At 44.2% G+C, this 22823-nt stretch overlaps 1 protein-coding gene across 3 annotated transcripts in view; it reads left to right on the top strand.

The window, feature by feature from the left end:
* NBEAL2 (neurobeachin like 2) overlaps positions 1–18658 on the top strand; it is a 408006-nt gene extending 389348 nt beyond the window's left edge. For all 3 annotated transcript variants that reach the window (XM_033931896.1, XM_033931894.1, XM_033931895.1), the window contains one exon: positions 13226–18658. In XM_033931896.1, coding sequence (XP_033787787.1) covers positions 13226–13327 — 102 coding nt within the window. In that variant the 3' untranslated portion in view covers positions 13328–18658. The remainder of the gene's footprint in view (positions 1–13225) is intronic.
* The last annotated feature ends 4165 nt before the right edge of the window (positions 18659–22823 follow it).

Below are 22823 nucleotides of genomic sequence, written 5' to 3'. Positions count from 1 at the left end.
CCATTCCTGCAAGCTCCCTCCTCATGTGCACAAGCCTCAAACACTTTAAAATCATAAGTGTTCGAGGCTCGTGAGGTTAAGGCAGAGCTTACAGGAATGGGGCAGGGACAAATTTGTCCCCATGTCATTCTCTAGTTAGTGCCATGCTGCTACCCAGCTCTATCTGGGCAGCAATTAAAAATGTGATTAACTGCGATCAACATTTTTATTCAGCTGATTTATTTATTTATTTAGATTTTTATCCCGTTCTCCCAGTAGCTCAGAACGGTCTACAGGTAAACATACACAATGGAGAGTAATTAGACAAATAAGAAGTACTATAGGTTAAGTGTTTGGACATACAGGACTGCGAAGTAGTTAAATACAGGGAGTATACAGCAAATTAAGAGAAGAGTTTAAGTATAAGTAGTTTAGTTTAGTATCAGTCTTTTAGTTTGGTATGAGTAGTTTAGTTTAGTACAAGTTATATGAGTTTAGATACAATTTATCCGAGTACAGACTAAGAGAGGACTGTACCGAAATTTAGGGAGAAGTTAGACAGGGGAGGGAAGAGAGAGGGGGGTTTAAGGGGGGTGTGGACTGAGGGTGACCTTTAGTTGAAGAGGAGGGTCTTTATCATTTTACGGAATGTCAATAATGAGTTCTGTTGCCTGAGTTGAGGGGGGAGTTGGTTCCAGAGATGTGGAATGAAGTGGCTGTAGGATCGTTTGCGGGCAGTTTCTGAGAGGAGGGACCTTCCAGGGGGAATGCGTAGGCGTATTTCCGATTTTGAGCGGAGGGTGCGAGTGGGTGTGTAGATGGGAAGCTTGGATTTTATGTAGGAGGGGGTGGTGGTATAAATTCTTTTGTGGGCTATTGCTAGGGCCTTGAAAGCACAGCGCTGGCTAATTGGGAGCCAGTGTTCAGCGTGGAGTGCCAGGGAGACAGGATCATGGTAGTTGAGGTTGTGTAGGAGGCGGATAGCTGTATTTTGGACCCGTTGGAGGCGTATGAGATTATTTTTGGTTAGGCCATTAAATAGGGAGTTACAGTAATCCATTCTGGAGAGGACATATGCGTAAAGGAGTTGGGCGAGGTCAGGTGTGGAGATGTAGGGTTTGATCCTTTTCAGTTGGCGGAGGTAGTAGAAGGAGGTGGAGATTACTTGGGATATGTGGGCAGATAGGGATAGGTGTCCGTCTAAGGTTACTCCTAGGCTGCGTACCTGATCTGTTGCCGTTAGTAGAGTGGAGTCCCATGCTAGTGTGAGACTTGTGTATTTGGTGCTTTTTTTCCTGATCCATAAGAGTTCGGTTTTAGAGGCGTTAAGTTGAAGTTTGTTGTTTGACATCCAAGCTTTCATGTCAGATAGGCATTGTTGTAGGTTAGCAATTTGGGACGACCGGTTCTCGCCTAGTGGGAGGAGCAGCTGGATGTCATCTGCATAAGAGTAGATTTTAATGCTATATTTCTGTGCTATATCAATGACAGGCCTGATGTAGAGGTTGAATAGGAGGGGGGATAGAAGGGCGCCTTGAGGAAAACCATATTTGATAGGCTTGGGGTGAGATTTGTGTGTCCCTAGTAGGACAATTTGGGTCCTTTGATGGAGGAAGGAGGTGATCCATTGGAGGGCTGTGTCCTTGATTCCGAGGTCATAGAGTCTGGATGTGAGGAGGTGGTGGTTGACTGTGTCAAAGGCAGCGCTTAGGTCAAGTAGGACTAGTAGGGCATCACTGCCTTTGTCGAGTATTGCCCAGCTGTCATCAATGATATCAAGGAGTACTGACTCTGTGCTGTGGCCTTTTCGGAAGCTGGACTGGGCAGGGGATAGAGCAGCTTGTTCTTCAATGAAAGGGTGTAGTCGGTGGAGCACAATTCGTTCAAGGAGTTTGGAGATAAATGGGAGGTTGGAGACTGGGCGATAGTTGCCGGGTTCGTTAGGATCAAGGGTGGGTTTTTTGAGAGTGGGCTTAATAATAGCTGACTTCCAGCTGAGGGGAACAGTCCCAGTGGTTAGAGAGGTGTTAATGATGGGGAGGATGGATTCTGCCATGGCGTCTTCTGTAGACAGCAGGAGGCTGGATGGGCAGGGATCAAGGATGGTGTTGGAGGGTTTGAGTTCTCTCAGGGTTTCGAGGACCTCGGTATGAGTGGCCATATGAAATTGGGAAAGAGCGACGGAGGATAGGATATTTGGAATCAGTTGGGGCTGAATAGGAGTGGGTTTGGTGTTGGTGTCAAGATTATCTCGGATGGTTTGTACTTTGGACTGGAAGAAGTCCGAGAGAGTCTCACTATCAAGTTCTGTTTGGTTGTTGTGACTTTTTCTTTGGGCGCTGGTGAAGAGTTGGTTCGTGAGGGTGAACAGTTGTTTGGATCTAGAAGGGGCTAGTTGAAGGAGGCGAGAGTAGTAGGTCTTTTTCGCTTCTAGGATGGCAGCTTTGTAGGTGATGGATATGTTATTCCACTGGGCTTTGGTTTCTGAGTTCGGGTGTTTGATCCAGATCCTTTCTGCTTTCCTCAGTGATCGTTTTATGGATTGGAGGTCACTGGTGTACCAGGGAGCAGGTGCTTTGTTGGTGATTATTTGGGTTGTTTTTGTCTGGGCGAGGCTATTATAGAGGGATTGGATGTTGGAGTGCCATGCGGAGGCTGCCTGGTCAATGGAGTGGGGATGTTGGGTGCAGGTTTTGTTTAGGGTGCGAATGCCCGCGGCCATTGCTGAAGGGCTGACTGAGTTAGGGAGTTGACGTAGGGTGGGAGGGGTAGGGTCTTTGCGCGGGACTAGGGTAGTTTCAAGTGGGAGTTCGAATTCAATGAGGTGGTGGTCTGACCATGGGACTGGTGTGGTGGTATATGTTATTTGTTGGGGCTCTGCAGTTGGGCCTCTGAGGGTGAAGAGCAAGTCTAAGATGTTGCCTGCTGAGTGCGTGGGGGTGGTTATAGCTTGATGAAATCCCATGTCGGTGAGGGAGGAGAGGAAGTTGTCAATTTGTCCTGAGGTGTTGGGGTAGTCTGGGAAATTGAAATCTCCCAGGATGGTCACGTGTTTGTGTGAGATGGATAGTTCAGTGATGAATTCGAGGAGGGTCTCTAGGGTATCTGTTGGGGAGCTAGGTGTTCTGTAGAGGAGTATGAGGGCGATTTTGTGTTTGTGGCCTATGGTGAAAGCAAGTGCTTCTAGGGAGGGTATATTGATGGAGTTTATCAGTTTTGGTGTGGTGGAGGTCTTGATAATGGCAGTCACTCCACCTCCTTTTCCAGCGGTATGTGAGCAGGCTAGGGCTTGGTAGCCTAGAGGACATAGTTCGCCTAGTGTTATCCCATCATTGTCTTGGAGCCAGGTTTCGGTGATCATGAGGGCGTCCCAAGTCTTGTCATAGATGAGGTCGTGTAGGAGGAAGGATGTGTTGTTAACTGATCTTGCATTTATGAGTGCCAGTTTGAGTGCCTTGCTGGAAGGGGCTTGTGGAGAGGGAAGAATGGGGATGAGGTTGGCAGGGTTTCTGGTGTGGCTTTTTTTTAGGTTGGGAGGAGAGATCACCATATCTGCCTTGGCCTGTAATAATGGGGATGGTGAAGTATAGTGTTGTAAGGAGTGTAGGGGAAGTGGTAGGAGTGGGGGTGGTTGGGAGGGTGGTTTGGAAAGTGGTGGGAGGGGGGGGCGGGGAGGGTGGTGGCCTGAAGAGTTGGGGGCATGGCTGGATGGGGAATTGAGGCGTTGGGTCGGAGGGAATTCAGGAGAGTCTCGCTATCAAGTCCTGGCTGAGTCCTACTGTCGTACCTAGAGTCTAATGGAGGGTCAAATGTGACAGAGCTAAGCCAGGAGCTTTGAGTTGAATTTTTATTATTGAGACAACTGGAGGAGCAGCTAGAGAAGAGAAAAGCTAGGAAACAGAAAAAAAGAAAGGAATCAGAGAACAAACAAGCTGAGTTGGAGGAGTTTGAGTAACTAACTGCTGCTAGTTATAATAGGCTGTATATGCAGTTGGGTTAGTTAAAGAACATGTAGCTTGTACGATATATACAGCAGGCTAAGCAGTTATACATGAATTATAAATGCAGGTTAAGGATGCAGAAGTATTCAGTTTGTATGCAGCTAGGGAGAGCTCGAGTGCTTTGTGTTCTGTGGAGGAGCTTGCCCTTCTCCTGAATAGAACCGCTTGGAGAGATTGCTGGTTGTGCCGGTGGTGGTGCAGTTTAAAGAGTAGGCTCCCGTTGGTCTCGGGGGGGGGGGGAGCGGAAACGGCTCAACGCCTCGTGCAGGTAGGGCAGGCGAAGGCTCCCGATGGAGCGATTCTCTAACAAAATCCCGGACTCGGGGGAGGGGCGGAGCGGGGCTCACACGCGCGCCTGGTGCAGGCAGGGCAGGCAAAGGTTCCCGATGGAGCGATTCTGTGGCAAAATCCCGGACTCGGGGGAGGGGCGGAGCGGGGCTCACGCGCGTACCTCGTGCAGGCAGGGCAGGCGAAGGCTCCCGATGGAGCGATTCTCTAACAAAATCCCGGACTCGGGGGAGGGGCGGAGCGGGGCTCACACGCGCGCCTCGTGCAGGCAGGGCAGGCAAAGGCTCCCGATGGAGCGATTCTGTGGCAAAATCCCGGACTCGGGGGAGGGGCGGAGCGGGGCTCACACGCGCACCTCGTGCAGGCAGGGCAGGCAAAGGCTCCCGATGGAGCAATTCTGTGGCAAAATCCCGGACTCGGGGGAGGGGCGGAGCGGGGCTCACACGCGCACCTCGGCGGCAGGGCAGGCAAAGGCTCCCGATGGAGCGATTCTGTGGCAAAATCCCGGACTCGGGGGAAGGGCGGAGCGGGGCTCACGCACACACCTCGTGCAGGCAAAGGCTCCCGATGGAGCAATTCTGTGGCAAAATCCCGGACTCGGGGGAGGGGCGGAGCGGGGCTCACACGCGCACCTCGTGCAGGCAGGGCAGGCAAAGGCTCCCGATGGAGCGATTCTGTGGCAAAATCCCGGACTCGGGGGAGGGGCGGAGCAGGGCTCACACGCGCACCTCGGCGGCAGGGCAGGCAAAACTTTTTGATCAAACGACAACTATATGGAAGATATATGTTTAGAAAGAACGGAAGACAACTCAAAAAAGGTTACTCTCCACTAAATGTGAACACCAATAGCCAAAATACTGTAAGGATATGGAGGGAAAAATCTCAGACTCCGGGTGAGCAAAACTTAAATGAGCTCAACCCGACAAGGGTGACCAGATTTATAATAGCACTACCCAGTCAGGTATTACAGGCATTAAAAAAACCTCCATCCATCCTACAGAAAAAAAATTAAAAAAAACATTAAAAAAAGTTTTAGAAGGCCACTAAAAAATCATCAAAGCTTTAGACAGAACTGTTTAGAAAGTTCTGTTTTTTTATTTTTATTTATTTTAGGTATTTATATACTGCCTATCAAGGTTCTCTTAAGCGGTGTACAATCAGGTACTCAAGCATTTTCCCTGTCTGTCCCGGTGGGCTCACAATCTATCTAATGTACCTGGAGCAATGGAGGATTGAGTGACTTGTCCAGGGTCGCAAGAAGCAGTACGGGATTTGAACCCACAACCTCAGGGTGCTGAGGCTGTAGCTCTAACCATTACCAGAAATATATAAAGCCTGGTAAGATTTCGGAGGGGTCAAACTACTGTATTCGAATACAAAAGACCTACTCCCATATCTCTAGAGTTGCACACAGAACCCTGGGCGTACACTTTTGTAGAGAATTAGAATTGTTTGTACAAGAATGGCTAATCAAGCTGTGGGAACCTCTTATCAATGATTAGGAGGTTCATCAGGGTATATCCACAATTCATGTGCACCCTATAGTGCACTGCCAGGTCTACCCACAAACATCACTTATTGCCAACTTGTGGTTTTTTTATAAGAAAGATTTTTTTTTTAACTCCAAAAGTGCTGAGTGCAAATATAAGAATGAGATATCAAATTAGTAATTATAATGTGCAAATCACTAGACCCACATATCATAATAAGAAAGAGTTTCCATACTGCAAATAACAAATCACTTTGAAAAGGAACTTATCTCATAATGACCGCAAGTATTCAAAAAATCCTTAAGGGGGTGCCTTGACTGATTGCCCTACAGAGTACCCCGTTTCGTGTCCTTCTTCAGGGGCAAACTCAAGGGCAAATCCCACTAAGTTCTGTGTTGAGTTCTCCGTGTCATTGCAGTGTGAATTAGACTGACTACAAGTGATCTTTTAAAGAGGAGATTGTGACGTGGCAGGCACCTAGGCCTATCAAACTTAGCCGGGGCGTTGCATGGGGAAAAAAACCTTAATGCCTATACTTCCCAGCTGTTAACCACTCCATGGCATCATTCATTCCGTGGGGCGTAAAAGATGTTAACGAATAAATCCAGAATTGTTCTCTGGATAATACGAAAGACTTCCTTTCACCCTGGAATGTTGGAGAAATGTGTTCAATCACGCTCCAGCGCATATGTTGAAAGGTGTGACCCCTGTTCTGTACTGTGGCTGACCATTGGTGCATTCTGATGTTTAATCTTCAGGCAGCTCCAGTGTTCAGTCATCCGGATACGGACTGCTCGAGTTGTAACATAGAAACATAGAAGATGACGGCAGATAAGGGCCATAGCCCATCAGGTCTGCCCACTCTACTGACCCACCCCCAAGTCTACTATCCTAGGGATCCCACTCCTGGTGACAGGTTCCCTTGGCTTAACCCTCTAAGGGATCCCACATGGGCATCCCATTTGCTCTTAAATTCTTGCACGCTGTTTGCCTCGACCACCGTCACCAGGAGCTCGTTCCAAGGATCAACCACTCTCTCGGTGAAGAAATATACAGTAAGTTGCAGGTACATTGAATGATATAAACTACAAATGTGGACTAACATGAGGTGGTGTTTTTTTTGAGGATGAATCCAACTGTGACCCTCTAATGTTTGATTACAAGAAGAACAACGTCCACATGCCTTGTGTCCCTTAATAATACCCTTATTGATAAGGGGCGTTGTAAAGTTTGCTCTCACTAATCTGTCTGATAAATTCCTGCCCCTACTGAAGGCTACACAGGGACACTCCTGGAATGTGTTGTGTAACTGCAGCACGTGCCAGTGTCTGTGTATGCTAGAGGCTAGCTGGTAAACTTGAGCTGAATATGACTTGTTTGTTAGGATTATCTGAAGTGGGCTCACATAGCAGAAGGTCCCTGTTAGCATATTTTGCCCTTCAGAATGCGTTGTGTATCACATTCTTTGGGCATCCCCTCTCCAATAGTTGCCCAGTGAGAATCTCAACTTCCTTATAAAAATCATCATTTTGAGAAACTGTCCAATAGGGAGAGCTTTTTTGAGGTTCCGGGGATGGCAGTTTGAATATGTCAAGTAGTTGTTTTTTCTGTAGTCTTGTGTACCTTAGTACTCAGTCCTGTATTGGTTTTTATAATTTCCGTATCCAGGAACGCAAGTGTGTTTAGATCCCAAGTTCTAGTATACTTTATATGGGGATCTAAAGTATTCAACCAGGTGATAAACAGTTGTAAATTTGATAACGCCTCTGCCCATGTAAAAAAACACATTGTCGATAAACCTGGTCCAAATCTTGATATGCTGAAAAAAATGTAGATGTGTATAGATGTTGTTCTTTGAAGCGGCTCAAGAACAGGTTAGCTATGCTGGGGGCCGCCACAGTTCCCATGGCGACCCCCTGGCAGTGTTGGTAAAATATCCCTTCAAACTGAAAATAGTTTCTTGTCAAAACTAAGTTTGTTAACGTCATAATGAAATCTGTTGGAGTCCTGCTTAACGGGTATCTTTGCAAAAGGGTTTGATGAACCACCTGTATAGTCTCCATTTGAGGTAGAACGCCACGACATCAAGAGAGACCAGGATATCTAAAGTGTCAATGTTGGTGACAGTGTGTATTCTCCGGATAAAATGGGTAGTGTCCTTAATATAGGAGCGAGCCTGTTTAACAAATGGCTGGAAAAAGTGATCAATGAAGCAAGAGAGAGGTTCCAGAACCATGCCCTTTAGGGAGATGATGGGACAACCCGGAGGGGGGGGGGTTTCTGTACCGATTTGTGAATTTTTGGTACTGTGTAGAATACCGGGATCCTAGGATGTTGACAAATAAGATATTTGCATATGTCCACTGTCTAATGCTGTCTCTACAACTTCCTGTATGGTTTTTTTTTAGATGTTCTGTGGGATCCATCTGGAGAGGGATATAATAGTTGGTGTCAGCTAACTGGTGGACTGCTTCTTCCCTATATTGAGTGCGATTCGTAATCACTAGGAAACTCCCCTTGTCAGCCGGCTTTATTACCAATCTCTCATCCATTTGTAAGGCAGACAGGGCAGAAAACTCCAGAAGAGATAAATTCACGTAATATCTTTCAATACAAGATCACAAAATGTTGCTATGTGAGGATCCACAGCTCCCGGGGGTGTCCAATTTGAATGGGGGCGAACCACAGAGTTATCCATAGAGCTTGAACCGCTAGCAAAAAATAGTTGAACTTGAAGAGAACGTATTATTCATGCTAAATCACACCGGGCTTGAAAACTGTTATGCCAAACTGTGGGAACAAAGGATAAGCCTTTATTTAAGACTTGAATCTGTTCGGGTTCTAATTGAATCCCTGATATGTTGGTAATTAGAGTGTTAATGTTGGTTTCTGGCCCAGAGTGGTTCAAGACTGGTTCCAACCCCTGCACCTGCCCCCTGTAACGTGTACGCCTGCTTTGTCTTTGCACTCCTGTGCTCTGCCCTGGAGCTGGAGCTGGTGTCTCCCTCGCTTCCACTTGCAGAGCTTTGATTTGTGTCAGTATATCCCTCAAAGCCCACATGAGTGGTTTTTGGTTGTTCCTGATCTGAATGAATTTTCACCCAGGAGTGAAGCCCTGTTGATCTCGGGCGTACTTTTTTAATTTAGATTGGCAATGTTTTGTTCAAAAATTTTCTTAAGTTTTCCTGTAGCCCGCTTAATTGATCTTGAAATGTCTTTTTATCCAGCCCTGATTTCAATCCTAAAAACAGTTGTTTAGATTCTCTGGTTGCCTCTACTGATGTTTCTTGAATGGTATCTACCATTGCATCACACTTTCCTCCAATGAAATGTTTGTTAAATGACTTGCCTAGAGTCGCAAGGAGCTGCAGTGGGAATCAAGCTCACAACCTCAGGGCTGAGGTAGCTGCTCTAACCACTAGGCCACTCCTTTTTAGTGGCCTTCTAAAACGTTTTTTCTTTAGCAACTCTCCAGACCGGTATAGCTGAAAGAGTAATCTTACAGATGGGATATATCTCATCATGACCAGCGGGTGGAGACTGAAGACTATACCGGTCTGGAGAGGCTAAAAGAAAGAAAATTAGAAGGTAATTTCTCCTTTTGAATGTTTTTTTCTGTAGGATGGATAGAGGTTTTTTATGCCTGTGATGCCTGATTGGGTAGTGCTATTATAAATCTGCTCACCCTTCTCTGGTCGAGCTGATTAGAGTTTTACTCACCCAGAGGCGTTTCCTCCATATCATTACAGTATTTTAACTATCAGTGTTACATTTAGAGGAGAGTATTCTATTTTGAGTTATAGTTTTCCTCCATTCCTTTGCATTTAGAAAGAACAGAAGACACACACAATTCCCAGAGAAACATTCTTCTTTTTTTTAATAATTTTATTATTTTAATAAAATACAATAGTGTAATACATTAGAATAATAACATGAACTATGACAAAGAAAACACTATCACAAGCAGAAAATATAGAACCATAATTATAACCCCTCCCATCCATCAATTATTAAAATTAACAATATTAAATGTCTTAATATGAAGATTAAATATCTACATTAAACAAAATCTATCCCTACCCAACCCTCCCTCCCTTCATACTCACCCAGAGGCGTTTTCCTCCATATCATTACAATATTTTGACTATCAGTGTTACATTTAGTGGAGAGTATTCTATTTTGAGTTATAGTTTTCCTCCACTCCTTTGCATTTAGAAAGAACAGAAGACACACACAATTCCCAGAGAAACATTCTTAATACAGATAAACAAGATGCAGCAAAATCAAAACCCTTTTTGGAAGCTGACAAGCTGTGGATATCCCCAGACAAGGCAGTATGTGCCAGAAAAATGCACTGGCCCAAGAGGATTCTGCTAGAGATGAAACCTAAATTAATATGAGAGGATGTCCAACAGAGTACTTCATGTAGAAACTTATTTTTCTTGGCTTCTGAGGAAGTTTCAGATTCTGTAAAATCAGATGATGTATATATATCCAGTACTTCCTGGGAATGTACACCTTTTTTCTGGTCTCACAGGTACTCCTGGAAATCCAGATATAATCTCCACAGAAACATTTGGGACTCTCTTGAGAGCAGTTCTGCAGATTAATTTCCTTTTAATTTAGAAAAGGCCAGTATGGTGATTGTACTCATTTAATTGTTAAGTCTTAAATTAATACACATGTTGCCATGCTGAATCTACTGATAATATGGTCACTGTGCCAAAGCACAGTGACCATATTATCAGTAGATTCAGCATGGCAACATGTGTATTAATTTAAGACTAAACAAAACACATGGTTATCTGGATAGCAGATGAATATCACACTAGGTGAATAATTTTTCAGCCTGCTCTCGCCTCACCCCAAATCTGGCCCCTTCTCATATTTTCAGCCCAATACGATCCATGTACACTGAACTGGGGGGGGGAAAAAAAACATACCAAAATGTTTTTTGTCGTACCTTCCACAGAACTCGGCTGATTCTTATGAAATTTAGTGCGTCATGTCCTGAATGAAGTTGATGTAAAATGTTGTAAATATTTCCCACCGCACCACAACACTACCTTGTGAAAACGAATTGTTACAGGATATGCGCAGAAGCTGACGATAGTTTGTAAACAGTCTCTTTATCAAAATGGTTTTCACTACAGAAGACCAAATTCTGATAAAGATCTGAGCAATGGGCACTGTGGATCGTAAACCAGGCAGCAGACGACCGTGCTTGATTCGCACACAAGAACACATTGACGTATGTGATCTTGTACTGAGCCACTGCAAACGCATCAAACAACTCGCCGAATAGCAAGAGAAGCAGGAATAAGCCAGACAAATGTGGCTAGGATAATTCATGACGATCTGAAATTAAAGTGTCTTATAAAGCGCCGTGCCCAAGAGTTATCTTTACAAAACAAAGACACACGCCTGAAACGGTGCAAGTGGCTTTTGACCAAGTACCCGGAGCACAGCGTCAGTTTCATCTAGTTTACAGATGAAAAGATATTTACAGTAGCTCCACCGATTAATACAGAATTATCGCCTGTACATGCCTTCAACTACACTGAAGCATAAGGTTAATGCCAACGCCTACTACAGATCTACCTGACCTTCAGCCAATCAGTCATGGTCTCGGTCGCAATCTCGAAACTCGGATTCACAGATCAATTCTGGGATTAGATCAACTGCTCATAAAGCCGGGATATATCCTCTTGAGCTGAAGCTGTTGCCAGCGATCTGTAGCACGTCAGGAAGACTACTTTATCTTACAACAGGACAATGCCCCAGCATGTTGGGCAAAGGACCCCGTAGAACTGCTACATCAGGAGACCCCAGACTTCTTTGGTCCAGACCTCTGGCCTGCGAATTCACCAGACCTAAACCCAGTTAACTACCAGATCTGGTGGCTGATACAGTGCCTCATCTCTGTTTGGCCTAAGCTGAATCATAGCATCATTGACAAGTCCATAGATCAGTGGCGGCCAAGGCTCAGGGCGTGCCATCGTGCAAAGGGAGCACACTTCGAACATCTGCTCAATTGAAACCTTACTTTTTGACTTTACATTTTTCTGTAAGATACGCCATAAAACTTTTTGACATGTTTTTTATTCAGTTCACAATTCATTTCCACAAGCTAGTGTTGTAGTGCGGTAGGAAATATGTACAATTTACATCAACCAGGATTCAACACCCTAAATTTCATAAGAATCAGCCGAGTTCTGTGGAAGATATGACAAAAAACCATTTTGGTGTGGGGGATTTTCAGTTCACAGTTAATAATTGAAAATAAACAGATAGCAAAGTTATACATTCACCAACTTCTAGGAGCTTGTAACTTCATTTGAACATCAGCCATAGTAAATAACTTATATACATAGTACTGTTTCCAGTACCTTTGTTTTCCTGTGCTCATGCAGATAGGACTGAGGGGATGCTGCTGTATTTCTGCTGATTACTTACTTATAATGTTTATTAGTTTTTTAGCCCGTTACATTAATGGGTGCTAGAATAGATGTATAGACTTAGGCATTTCTTTCTTTTTCTTTCTTTCTTTCTGTATGTCTGTCTTTCTTTCTCTCTCCCTGCCCCCTTTCTTTCTGTATGTCTGTCTTTCTTTATGTCTCTCTCCCTGGCCCTCCCTGTCTGTCTTTCTTTCTGTCTCTCTCCCTGCCCGTTGTCTGTCTTTCTTTATTTCTGTCTCTCCCCCCTATTCAGCAGCACCCCTTCCCTGCTCCCCCTGACCAACAATAGCCCTTCTCCCTTACTTTTAGTTCCCCCCTGTCCAGCAGCACCCCTTCCCTGCTCCCCCTGTCCAACAGTAGCCCTTCTCCGTTACTTTTAGCTCCCCCCTGTCCAGCAGCACCCTTTCCCTGCTCCCCCTGTACAACATCCGCTAGCCCGGGCAGCCTCGGGGCTTTTGCCAAGCCAGTCTGCCTCGCATTATCGAAGTGGGCCGACCTAGCAAATGCCCCATGGCTGCTTGATGAAACCGCGGCTGCTGCCTTTGCTGGTCCGGGAGCGAGAAGAGGCGTCCCGGCAGTGGCAACACAGGAAGTCAGCCAGCATCGGAGATTAGGGCAGAAGGCAGGCACTGTGCATGTGCAGCACGGATTATGGGCACAGGATGCATAAATTGAAGTGCGCATGCGCACTAAGGGTTTTATTATAGTGGATACCATTTTAATGTTAAAATAATTCCAAATGGTTTCCATCAGTAATAAAACAATTGAAAACCAAAACTAATGAAAGAGTAGAAAAAGATCAAACTAGTACAGTAATTAAATATTGAAGAACAAAAATGTCTTCAGTTTTCAAAGTTAAACTTAAAATGTGTGGGGGTTATTTTTTTTTTGCTTTTATTCTCATTTAGAAAAAAAAAAAAAGGGATTTCTCCCCACAGTGATATTGGGGGCATGGGGAATTGATAATTAGGCAGCAGACAAATGTCTTCATTCTACAATTATTTTCCAGGTGCGAACAGGGCAGTTCACCAGAAGGCTGTGGGGCTCCCAACGCCGCATCTCCCAAGTGTCATCAGGAGAAACGGAGTACAACCCTCCTGAGACAAAGTAAGCAGATTGTCTCCACCAGTGATCTGCTGAAAAAGCGAGGTGGAAGATCCTCGGGGGAGGAGCCTAAAGTACCAGGAACCTGATCTGAGAAGAGCAAAGGTTGCAGTCATAGCTGCACATCCTGTGCCTGGTGGGCACCACACTGTGGCATTCAACTCATCTCTGTTCCAGACCTTTGGCTGTCCTCGTTTTCTGTCTCAGGGCCAGATTTTTAAGCATATTTTTATGCCACTACTGAATGAAAAGGAAAATTGCTCTTTTGACACCTCCCCCCCCCAGGACAGTCCAAGAGAGAGTCACTGATGTCAATGCCTGGGAATCAACGATGGGAGAGGAAAAACGCCAGGCATAAATCTTGGGGGTCATCAGTTTGTAATGTCTTGCTTATTTCTCCTCATCTTTCCCACATGGAGCTGGGGAGGGGGAATCCTTTTGCCTTACGACAGAAGAAGGTTGGAAAAAGTGGCACAGTGATTGGATACAAACCCCTGCCAATGTGGGGTAGGAGTTTTAAAACAAACAACAAAAAAAGCGCAAATAAACTGATGTATGAATCGACCTTTCTCTGTCATCTCAAGCTGTTGCACTACGGAGAGAGTTGTACCAAAATCAAGGAGGGACAGAAGGAAAAAAAACAAAAAAAACCCCAGACAATCCCATGGGGAGAGTGGAGGCAAATCTGCTTTCCTACGAGCTTTGATATGTTTGGGTGTAGTTAGGTATGTTATGAGAGAGAAAAGCTTCAAAGGGAATCACATAGGAAATTACTGCAGTGCGGTACCATGCTATGTGAAGACTTCCATGCTGGCCCCATGGTAAGATTCTCACTGCCTCTCTGCCCCACCTCCCTGCCCCCAAGTCCTTCCATGCACTAGCATTACAAGCCTCCACCCTTGGGACGAGACCTATGCCTTCTGCTGAGATCCCCAGTCCTGTCTGCCCTCTCTCAGATGAGGTGTGGAGATGTACCACCCTCTGTAAACTAGTACTGTATTTATATGTGTATTAAGCTTAAGGCCCCTCTGTGGCAGGGAGCTATGTGTCTATAAACGCAGAGTATAAGAAGCTTCTCGTAAAAATAAATATATTAAATGAAACGCTAGCATGAGTGCTAGAGCAGATGTAAATGACTCCGGAAAAGTGGGCGCTCTGCTACGCTAGCGTTAGGTGGTGGGTTTCCGGAAAGGAAAGCTTTGTGACCTGTTAAAAAGACATTGATGCAGTTGTTTGGAAAAGGGATTTAAAATGTGATTTTTAACAAAGGGGTGAATAGTAGAATTTCGTTATTTATATAAATCTTTATTCTGGAAATTTTGTCCACAGACACCACTTTTAAGGTGATTTGTACTATCAATGACATTTTTATATAATATGGTACCAAAAAAAAAGTTCCCCCCCAAAAAAGCAAATCAAACCAAACCTTCCTGGCTTCTGCTGTCTTTGCCTCATTGTAAAGTCAATACAGCCCATGGGTTGGTGTGTTGTTTTTTTTTTCCAGAAATGTCCATCATGGGTAAAAGATAACTCTTGTCAGAATTCAGGGTGGGTAAGTAACTGGCCAAATAAATGGGCTTCGCCGGCTAGATGTAAAATTTTATGTCTAAGGTTGCACCTAGCTAAGGTTGTTACCACCTCCTCAGTCAGTCCAGAAAGGCTGATTCTGTCCAGTGCAAAAATTTGAACTACAACTACATGTATGCAGTGGGACTAAACTGGTCAGGACCCACCCTGACTTGAAGCGAGGTGGTAGCCTCAGCCCTAGTCTGGGCCTAGCTTTCTATAAGAAGAGCTTGTCCAAGGTCACTGGAAACTGGCAGTGATGCCACTTCCTGCTGAGAGGGTGGACTTCTTGTCTTCTCTTTCTGTTGTTAGCGCCATCTGCAGGATCTCAGTAGCTACGGCAAGTCTTCCAGTTAAGCTGGCACTGGGCATTCTTCAGTCATATCCTTCTTTGGTTGCTCAGGTGGGCTCTTTTCAAGCCACCACGAGCACTGCAGAGGAATTGCAAGCACCAGGTCTCTGAATGAGGGGACTGAGCATGCTAGGGAGGAAGCAGGATTTATTGCATGGATAGGGTGCGATTGTACAATTCAGATGAAGCCACAGTTGCTGAAAACTTAGCAGCTTCTCCGTGTGGCTGGATGCCCAGGTGCCTGCCTGTACTTGGCCCTGGAAATGCACGGCTGATTTTCAGCGCGTTCCAATTGCTCAGGATGTCCGATTATTTTTTTCTATGCCCTCTTTAGTGATAAAGCATCTTGAGTGCCTGCTGCAACACTGACAAAACTGTTCTGTATTCTCAGGGAAAGGTATAAATCCAGAAGAAACGGCTTCGGGTGTTCAGGACACAGCAGCATTTACTCTGCACAGGAATAAATTAACCCTGCCCCGCCCCCCTCATTTTTGGGACAAAAGCATCTCAGACTTTCTTTTCTCTTGAGGGGCTAAGCGGCATTAAAAGTCCAAAATAGACTTTCAGAAGTTGAGAATAAGGGCTCCTTTTACTAAGCTGCGCTAGCGGTTTTGCCCCACGCACTAGACGCTAACGCCTCCATTGAGCTGGCGTTAGTTTTTCCGCATAGCACGTGCTAATCTGCAGCGCACGCTAAAAACTCTAGTGCAGTTTAGTAAAAGGAGCCCTAAGGAGTAAGTACAAGCTGGCACAGTAGTTTTACATTTAATTATAAGCACTTCAGCCTTGGAGGGCAAGAGGCCTAGTGTTTTCAAAACCAAGAGAAACAGAAAAAAAAACCAAACAACTGCCTAACCCATAGGAATATTTCAGGGTTGTATAGAATTTAGATGGATTCTGTTTCCCTATTTCATTTCAAGTAGACCATTTTTGCTATTATGAAAGGCTGTGGTAGCAGAGTCACCCACACCACACAAGTGGCATCTGTTAACCCTGTACAATATAGCTCGTATTAATGAGAAACTAGGACTTTCTTCTTGGGAAATACGTTAAGGCCTTGGCTGCTTTGTCTCTTTACCTGCCCCATCACAAAGTCCCATGTGTAGCACTTTGTAAATATCTTCACACCCTTGTACATTTTTTTTTTTTTTCTCCATGTTCTGCTTTCTAAAAATACAGTTCAAAATGCATTGATCTACACAACAAACTCTGTACTTCTAATGTGAAAGACTAACATAAATGTTCAAAAAGAAACCAAAGCCTTGACCTCGTAAGTCTTCATACCCCTGAAGTCGCCTCTCTGCAGCGACTTCCTGTTCCCGCGGAGGCGGGACCTGCAGAGAGGCTGCCAGCTCACATCTCTGAAATGCCGGCAGCCCAAAGAAAATAGAATTGCAGCGCAAAGGAGGTAGAAGGGGGAGAGCCACCAGATTCCTTGAAAGCCAGCCCTGCCAAACCTGGACAGACTCCACAACTTAAAAAACCTGTCTGGACAGTCCTCTAAAAAGAGGACATGTCCAGGTTTTCCCGGACATATGGTAACCCTACCTGATCTCAATACTTCATTGAAGCCCCTTCTGCAGCTACAGCAATAACATAAAAATTTATTTCCATCGCAATAGGGGAATCATTCTAGACCAGGGGTGGGCAACTCCGGTCTTCGAGGGCCGGAATCCAATCAGGTTTTCAGGATTTCCCCAATGAATATGCACTGAAAGCAATGCATGCAAATAGATCTCATGCATATTCATTGGGGAAATCCAGAAAACCCAATTGGATTCCGGCCCTCGAGGTCCAGAGTTGCCCATGTCTGTTCTAGATATATGGGTTATCTCTCAATGGCTGCGAGCCATCTACAGAAGGAATCCACTCTAGATTTTTTCTGTCACTCTCCTCTACTTCACTGGGAGTTCTACTGTCACCTGTAGTTTTTCCCTTCTGAACGCAAGCCTGAAGGAGTATTTCTGTTCTGTTCTCCCTTTTTTTATTTTCTTTGGTGTTTTTTGACCCTTTTGGAGGTTTTCTTTGTGCTTGGAGCGTTTTCTTCAGCTCTGCGTATAGAAGAAGCAGACTCCAGTCTGCAGCTGACAGGCTGATCCTTGGTGGTACCTGTTGGCCAACTTGCATTTGTTTCTTTGGAGCTTGGGGTCACAGTAGCTTAAGAGTTCTATGCAGTTTCAAAAGAAAATTAAAACAATAACAATGGAAATGAATGACCTACATTACAAAAAATTTTTAAGTAAATGAGTTTTCAATAGTTTCCTAAAGTTCTGGTAAGAAACAATATCATCCATGGGTTGTTTAAGATAGGTGTCTACCAACTTTGCACAATGGAACGGGTGCAGTTTTTTCTGACTCTTCTTAGTAGAATAGTTCAGGCTCCTTCAGGCTGGCTGGGCATTTTCTGTGGGACATTCACATTCTTGCTGAGCTGCTCCAGTGTCCTGTAGAGGAGAGCAAGCACCTACTATGTGTCGTGTTATTAAATTGCTATGATAGTCTCTCGTGAATCAAATATTGATCATATTTGCAGGTTAGTTTATAAAAGTGCGCTAGACCCTGGTTGCTTAGAGGAAATCTCCTTTTCCAATGAGATATATCAGGATTGCAATAGTTAACTTTAAAGGCTGCATTGAGCTGAGCTTTTCCATTGCGTCTATAAGAAAAGAAAAAAAAATGCTCGACAGTGACATCCTAATGGAATGCAAAGAAAGTCACTGAGGTATTTTACATCTTGATTTATATGCTTCCTTCAAACCTAGTAAAAGTGCTTGCGTACCTGGTCCTTATGCCATGCTGCATGTGCCTTGTCCTGGAAGCAGAAATACCTTTTCCTGATTGGCCACAGAGTTGGTTAACCTGAAAGATGAGAAGTTCCGCTGAGATCAGTCCGTTGTCTCCACCTAGTGATTAAGGAGAAGCTGGAGGACTCTATTTCGTACCTGCAGGGAAATTATTTTTCTTCCCAGTCCTTCCTCACTCCCCTTCCCCCCCCCCAAACCTATGGCAATCATCTAAAATGCCAGGATAAGCACTTTCATGCATCATCATAACACCAATATTCTTTTTCTCTGAAGTTTTGTCCAGTTTGCTTTTGAAGAAGTTGAGTGGTAAAGTCTTTCCAGGAAAAATTGATATTTTAAACTTTTTTTTCTTTTGTTTTTAATGAGTGAAACTGGAGTTGAAGCAACTCATTATCATAGTAGCTGTGATATGGCATTGTAGAGCATGAGAGAAAGTGGAGCTGGTGGAATTACCTCTTAACAAACTGTCCCCTGCCATTATTGTGGACCTAGCAGCGAAAAGGGCAAACAGAATGCTAGGAATGATTAAGAAGGGGATCACAAACAGATCGGAGAAGGTTATCATGCCACTGCACCGGGCCATGTTATGCCCCCACCTGGAATACTGTATCCAGCACTGGTCGCCGTACATGAAGAAGGACATAGTACTACTCGAAAGGGTCCAGAGAAGAGCGACTAAAATGGTTAAGGGGCTGGAGGAGTTGCTGTACAGTGAGAGATTAGAGAAACTGGGCCTCTTCTCCCTAGAAAAGAGGAGACTGCGAGGGGACATGATCGAAACATTCAAGATAATGAAGGGAATAGACTTAGTAGATAAAGACAGGTTGTGCACCCTCTCCAAGGAAGGGAGAATGAGAGGACACTCTCTAAAGTTAAAAGGGGATAGATTCTGTACAAACATAAGGAAGTTCTTCTTCACCCAGAGAGTGGTGGAAAACTGGAACGCTCTTCCGGAGGCTGTTATAGGGGAAAACACCCTCCAGGGATTCAAGACAAAGTTAGACAAGTTCCTGCTGAACCAGAACGTACGCAGGTAAGGCTAGACTCAAATAGAGCACTGGCCTTTGACCTAAGGGCCACCGCAGGAGCAGACTGCTGGGCACGATGGACCACTGGTCTGATCCAGCAGCAGCAATTCTTATGTTCTTAACAAACGTAATACAGTGAAATAAGCTAATAAGGGGCATTTCTACAGTAACCAGTATCCCCATAGGACCAACTGCAAAAGCAAATTGTGCATCTGAACAACCCAGGTATCTCCCACTCTGCTCTACTCTAGAGAAAGGCACAGGGACACATCTGTCCCCGTCCTTGCAGGAACTCAATTTCCCCATCCCGTCCTCACAAGTTTTGTTGCTGTCCATGTCTTATTCCTTTAAGCTCTGCCTTAACCACACAAGCTTCGAACACATGATTTTAAAGTGTTTGAGGCTTGTGCAGATGAGGACAGAGCTTGCAGGAATGGAGCAGGGGCAAGGAAAGAACTCACCAGGATGGGAAGGGAAAATGAATTTCTGTGGGGATGGGAAAAAATTTGTCCCCGTGTCATTCTCTACTCCACAATCCAGCAAGGCATGGGGGGGGGAATAAAAAAAATTGACAGGCCCACGTCTAAGTCTTTACCTTAGTGAAAACTTTTTTAAAAAAATTATGTCAATAGCAGAGATGGACACCCAACCCACTAATTATGCCTTAAACTTGAAGATCTGTTGCCTTACTTTGTACATTTATTGTCCTGTTGGTTTTGTTATCACATGGTATATGCGGTCTGTGAAAGAAAAAAAAGAAAGGATAAATATCTTTTTGTAATAAAAGACTATGCCTTGTTTGTTGCCTTGTGTACTTTTCTTTCCCTCCCCTTGACCTGATATATTACACCCAGTAAATAAAAGATAGTGAATGCAGAACACACGGGGGAGTTTCTAGGAACTATCTCTTGTTTACTGTCTGCAAGAAAAAGTATAGTATTTAAGATTGTTTCTCTGTTTCTGTTTTGTTCCAAGCACTGTACAAATCGGTGGCAGCACAGGAGGCTGAAGTCCTGGATTTAGTTCCTGTATCTAGCCTTGGCTCTTGGAGTCAGCAGGGGCTGGAGAGCCCCCATGTAGGCTTCTGTGAAACCTGACCATTGCCCAGCAGCCCCACCTACTGGTTGACTCAAGCTTGCCCTTTTGCCAACTTCTTGGGAGAGATGCAGTTCATGCCTCTCAGCTGAAGGGATGCCACTGTGACAGTTGAGCTAAAGGGGAAAGGAAACAGATATGAGGGGGGGGATCTGCCAAGTGGTAGATAGTAAAGTCTTATACAGTAGCCTAGTTGAGGAAAAATCTGTGCTTTTATTTATATGTGAATTGTCTGTCTTTCAGGTTCAAAGCAGTATCACAAGCGGTTAAAAATATTTACTGTATATGTCTCAAATATAAATCAAGATTTTTTTTGGGGGGGTGGGGGAAGGTCCATAAATTGGTATCACTGTTTATATTTGAGTCTCTCTCTCTCTCCATCCTGCAGTGACATGTCTTTTTCCACCACCCCTCCTCCCCTGCCACAATGCCCAAACTTCTTTCTCCATCCGACGGTGACTGACATGTCTTTTTCCTACTTCCTTCTGCATATGCTCAAGGTCCTGCACCTGTCCAGAGTACAGCTTTCTTTGTCAGCTACAGCCAGAGATAAAAAGGTTATGCCATTCACTGCTGGGTGGAGAATGAAATTCCGGGCACTGGGAGATGAGAGAAAGTGGGAACATAGAAACATAACAGCAGATAAAGGCCAAATGGCCCATCTAGTCGGCCCATCCGCAAGTAACCATTATCTCTTTCTCTCTCTCAGAGATCCCACGTGCCTGTCCCAGGCCCTCTTGAATTCAGACACAGTCTCTGTTTCCACCACCTCTTCCCTAGAAACATGGCGGCAGATAAAGGCCCAATGGCCCAGCTAGTCTGAAGTCAATATGCCAGGCACTGTAGTAGGGGAAGAATGAATTATAGGCACTGCAGGGTGTTGGGGTTTGGAGGAAGAAGTTCTGGTCATGAGGGGGGAGGGAGGATAGGGGGCAAGATGGAGAAAAGAAGGTAAGAACAAAAATGCTCCACATCAGGGAGAAGAGAACATACGCCTCCCCCCCCCCTCCAGTTTATATTAAAGTCAACAATTTTCCCCCTTATTTCAGGTGAAAACTTATCTCAGTTTATACATTAGTATAGATGGTATGTGTATGTATATACAATATACATATATTGGCAGTTACAATTCCCAGGTCTAACCTACACAGAATGGCAGTTACAACTTTAAAGATAAGGGGGTGGGGGGAATTCTGTATGAAGCAGCAGGTACAACCGTAGCCAATTCAACCCGCACTTTTTCGGATGCAACTACATTTATTCTCATTCCTAAGGACCCTCCCCTAGAAGATCATCATATGAGGTAGCTTGTCAACGTTCATTTATTCAGGAAAAGTTTTAATGGTGAATAAATAGGATTAGTTAAGAACATAAGAATAGTCATACTGGTTAAGCCCTTCCCCCCCCCCCCCCCTCCCCTTTTACAAAGCCATATTAGGCTTTTTTTTTTTTAATCACCTGCCGCAGTGGTATTAGCGCCAATGTTTTTTTAGTTTACGAATGTTGAGAAAGGTTAGATCTTATTCCCATCAACGGCATTTTTCTGTTATGGTCCAATCAATTATACTATCGGCTAGATTACTGTAATGCTGTCTATCTTGGCATCACAAAGATCTGCCTTCAAAGGTTGCAATTGATTCAGAATACCGCTGCGAAGTTGATCTATGAAAAAGCAAGTTCGACCACGTGACTCCTTTGTTTATGAGCCTTCACTGGCTCCCGGTTCATCTTAGAATTCAATTTAAATGTGTATGTATTATTTTTAAGATTTTATATGGTATTTTTGCTCCTTTTGTTCCTCTATCATGGAACGTTTACAGATGTTCCTATGCGAGAGGTATTCAACAATTTAAGCTTTCCCTCCCTTCTAGGAAAGGAATCAAGAATTTTAGCCTTTCTTTGGTTTTTAAATTTTCTCAACTATGGAATGAACTTCCTTTAACCTTGCGATGTCCTAGTCCTTTCCAATCTTCCGCAAATCTCTAAAAATTTTCCTATTTGCAAAATATTTTACAAATTAATTCCCTTTGCAACTTTTGGTATATTTTTATCAATTATCGTTAACCGTGTCAAGCTTCCTTTGGTTGATGACTCGGTATATAAAGCTAAGTTTTAGTTTAGGTTAGCTGATACCGCTTCGGCCAGTGATGATAAAGCCTAATGTGGCTTCATAAAAAAGAGGGGTGGGTAAGTGATTTGTGTAACACTGAGATTCCTCCATTAACCTTTTTCAGTTTGTAAGAGTTTATCTTAATATGTAAATATATTTGTTGATGATGGATGCACAGTTGATGGTTTATTTTATACATGTGTGTGTGTGTATGTATATATATTTCTCCAAGGATGAGCACGCATAATATTCTCACATGTGGGTGATGTCATCCATGGAACCTGGTACGGACACTGTCACTTTAAATCTTTAGGCAGTGCCCTCACTGTGCGCATGCAGGTACCTTCCTGCTTGACGGCACATGGAACCGACAGTTTTAAGTTTTCTGCTGAGTCAAGAAGTTGTGTCTTTGGTATCTGCTTAGCACATCAAAATTTAAAGTCTTTTTTATGCCTTCCCAATATTATTTTATTTTTTTCACAATTCTTAAATTTTATTGACTCAGTATTTTTTTTTAGTTTGGTTAAATTCCATCCTTTGGGCCACGT

Source organism: Geotrypetes seraphini, chromosome 2 (genome assembly GCF_902459505.1).
Source record: "Geotrypetes seraphini chromosome 2, aGeoSer1.1, whole genome shotgun sequence".
In the NCBI taxonomy this organism is placed as follows: Eukaryota; Metazoa; Chordata; class Amphibia; order Gymnophiona; family Dermophiidae; genus Geotrypetes; species Geotrypetes seraphini.
This window is presented reverse-complemented; position numbering and strand designations above follow the sequence as displayed.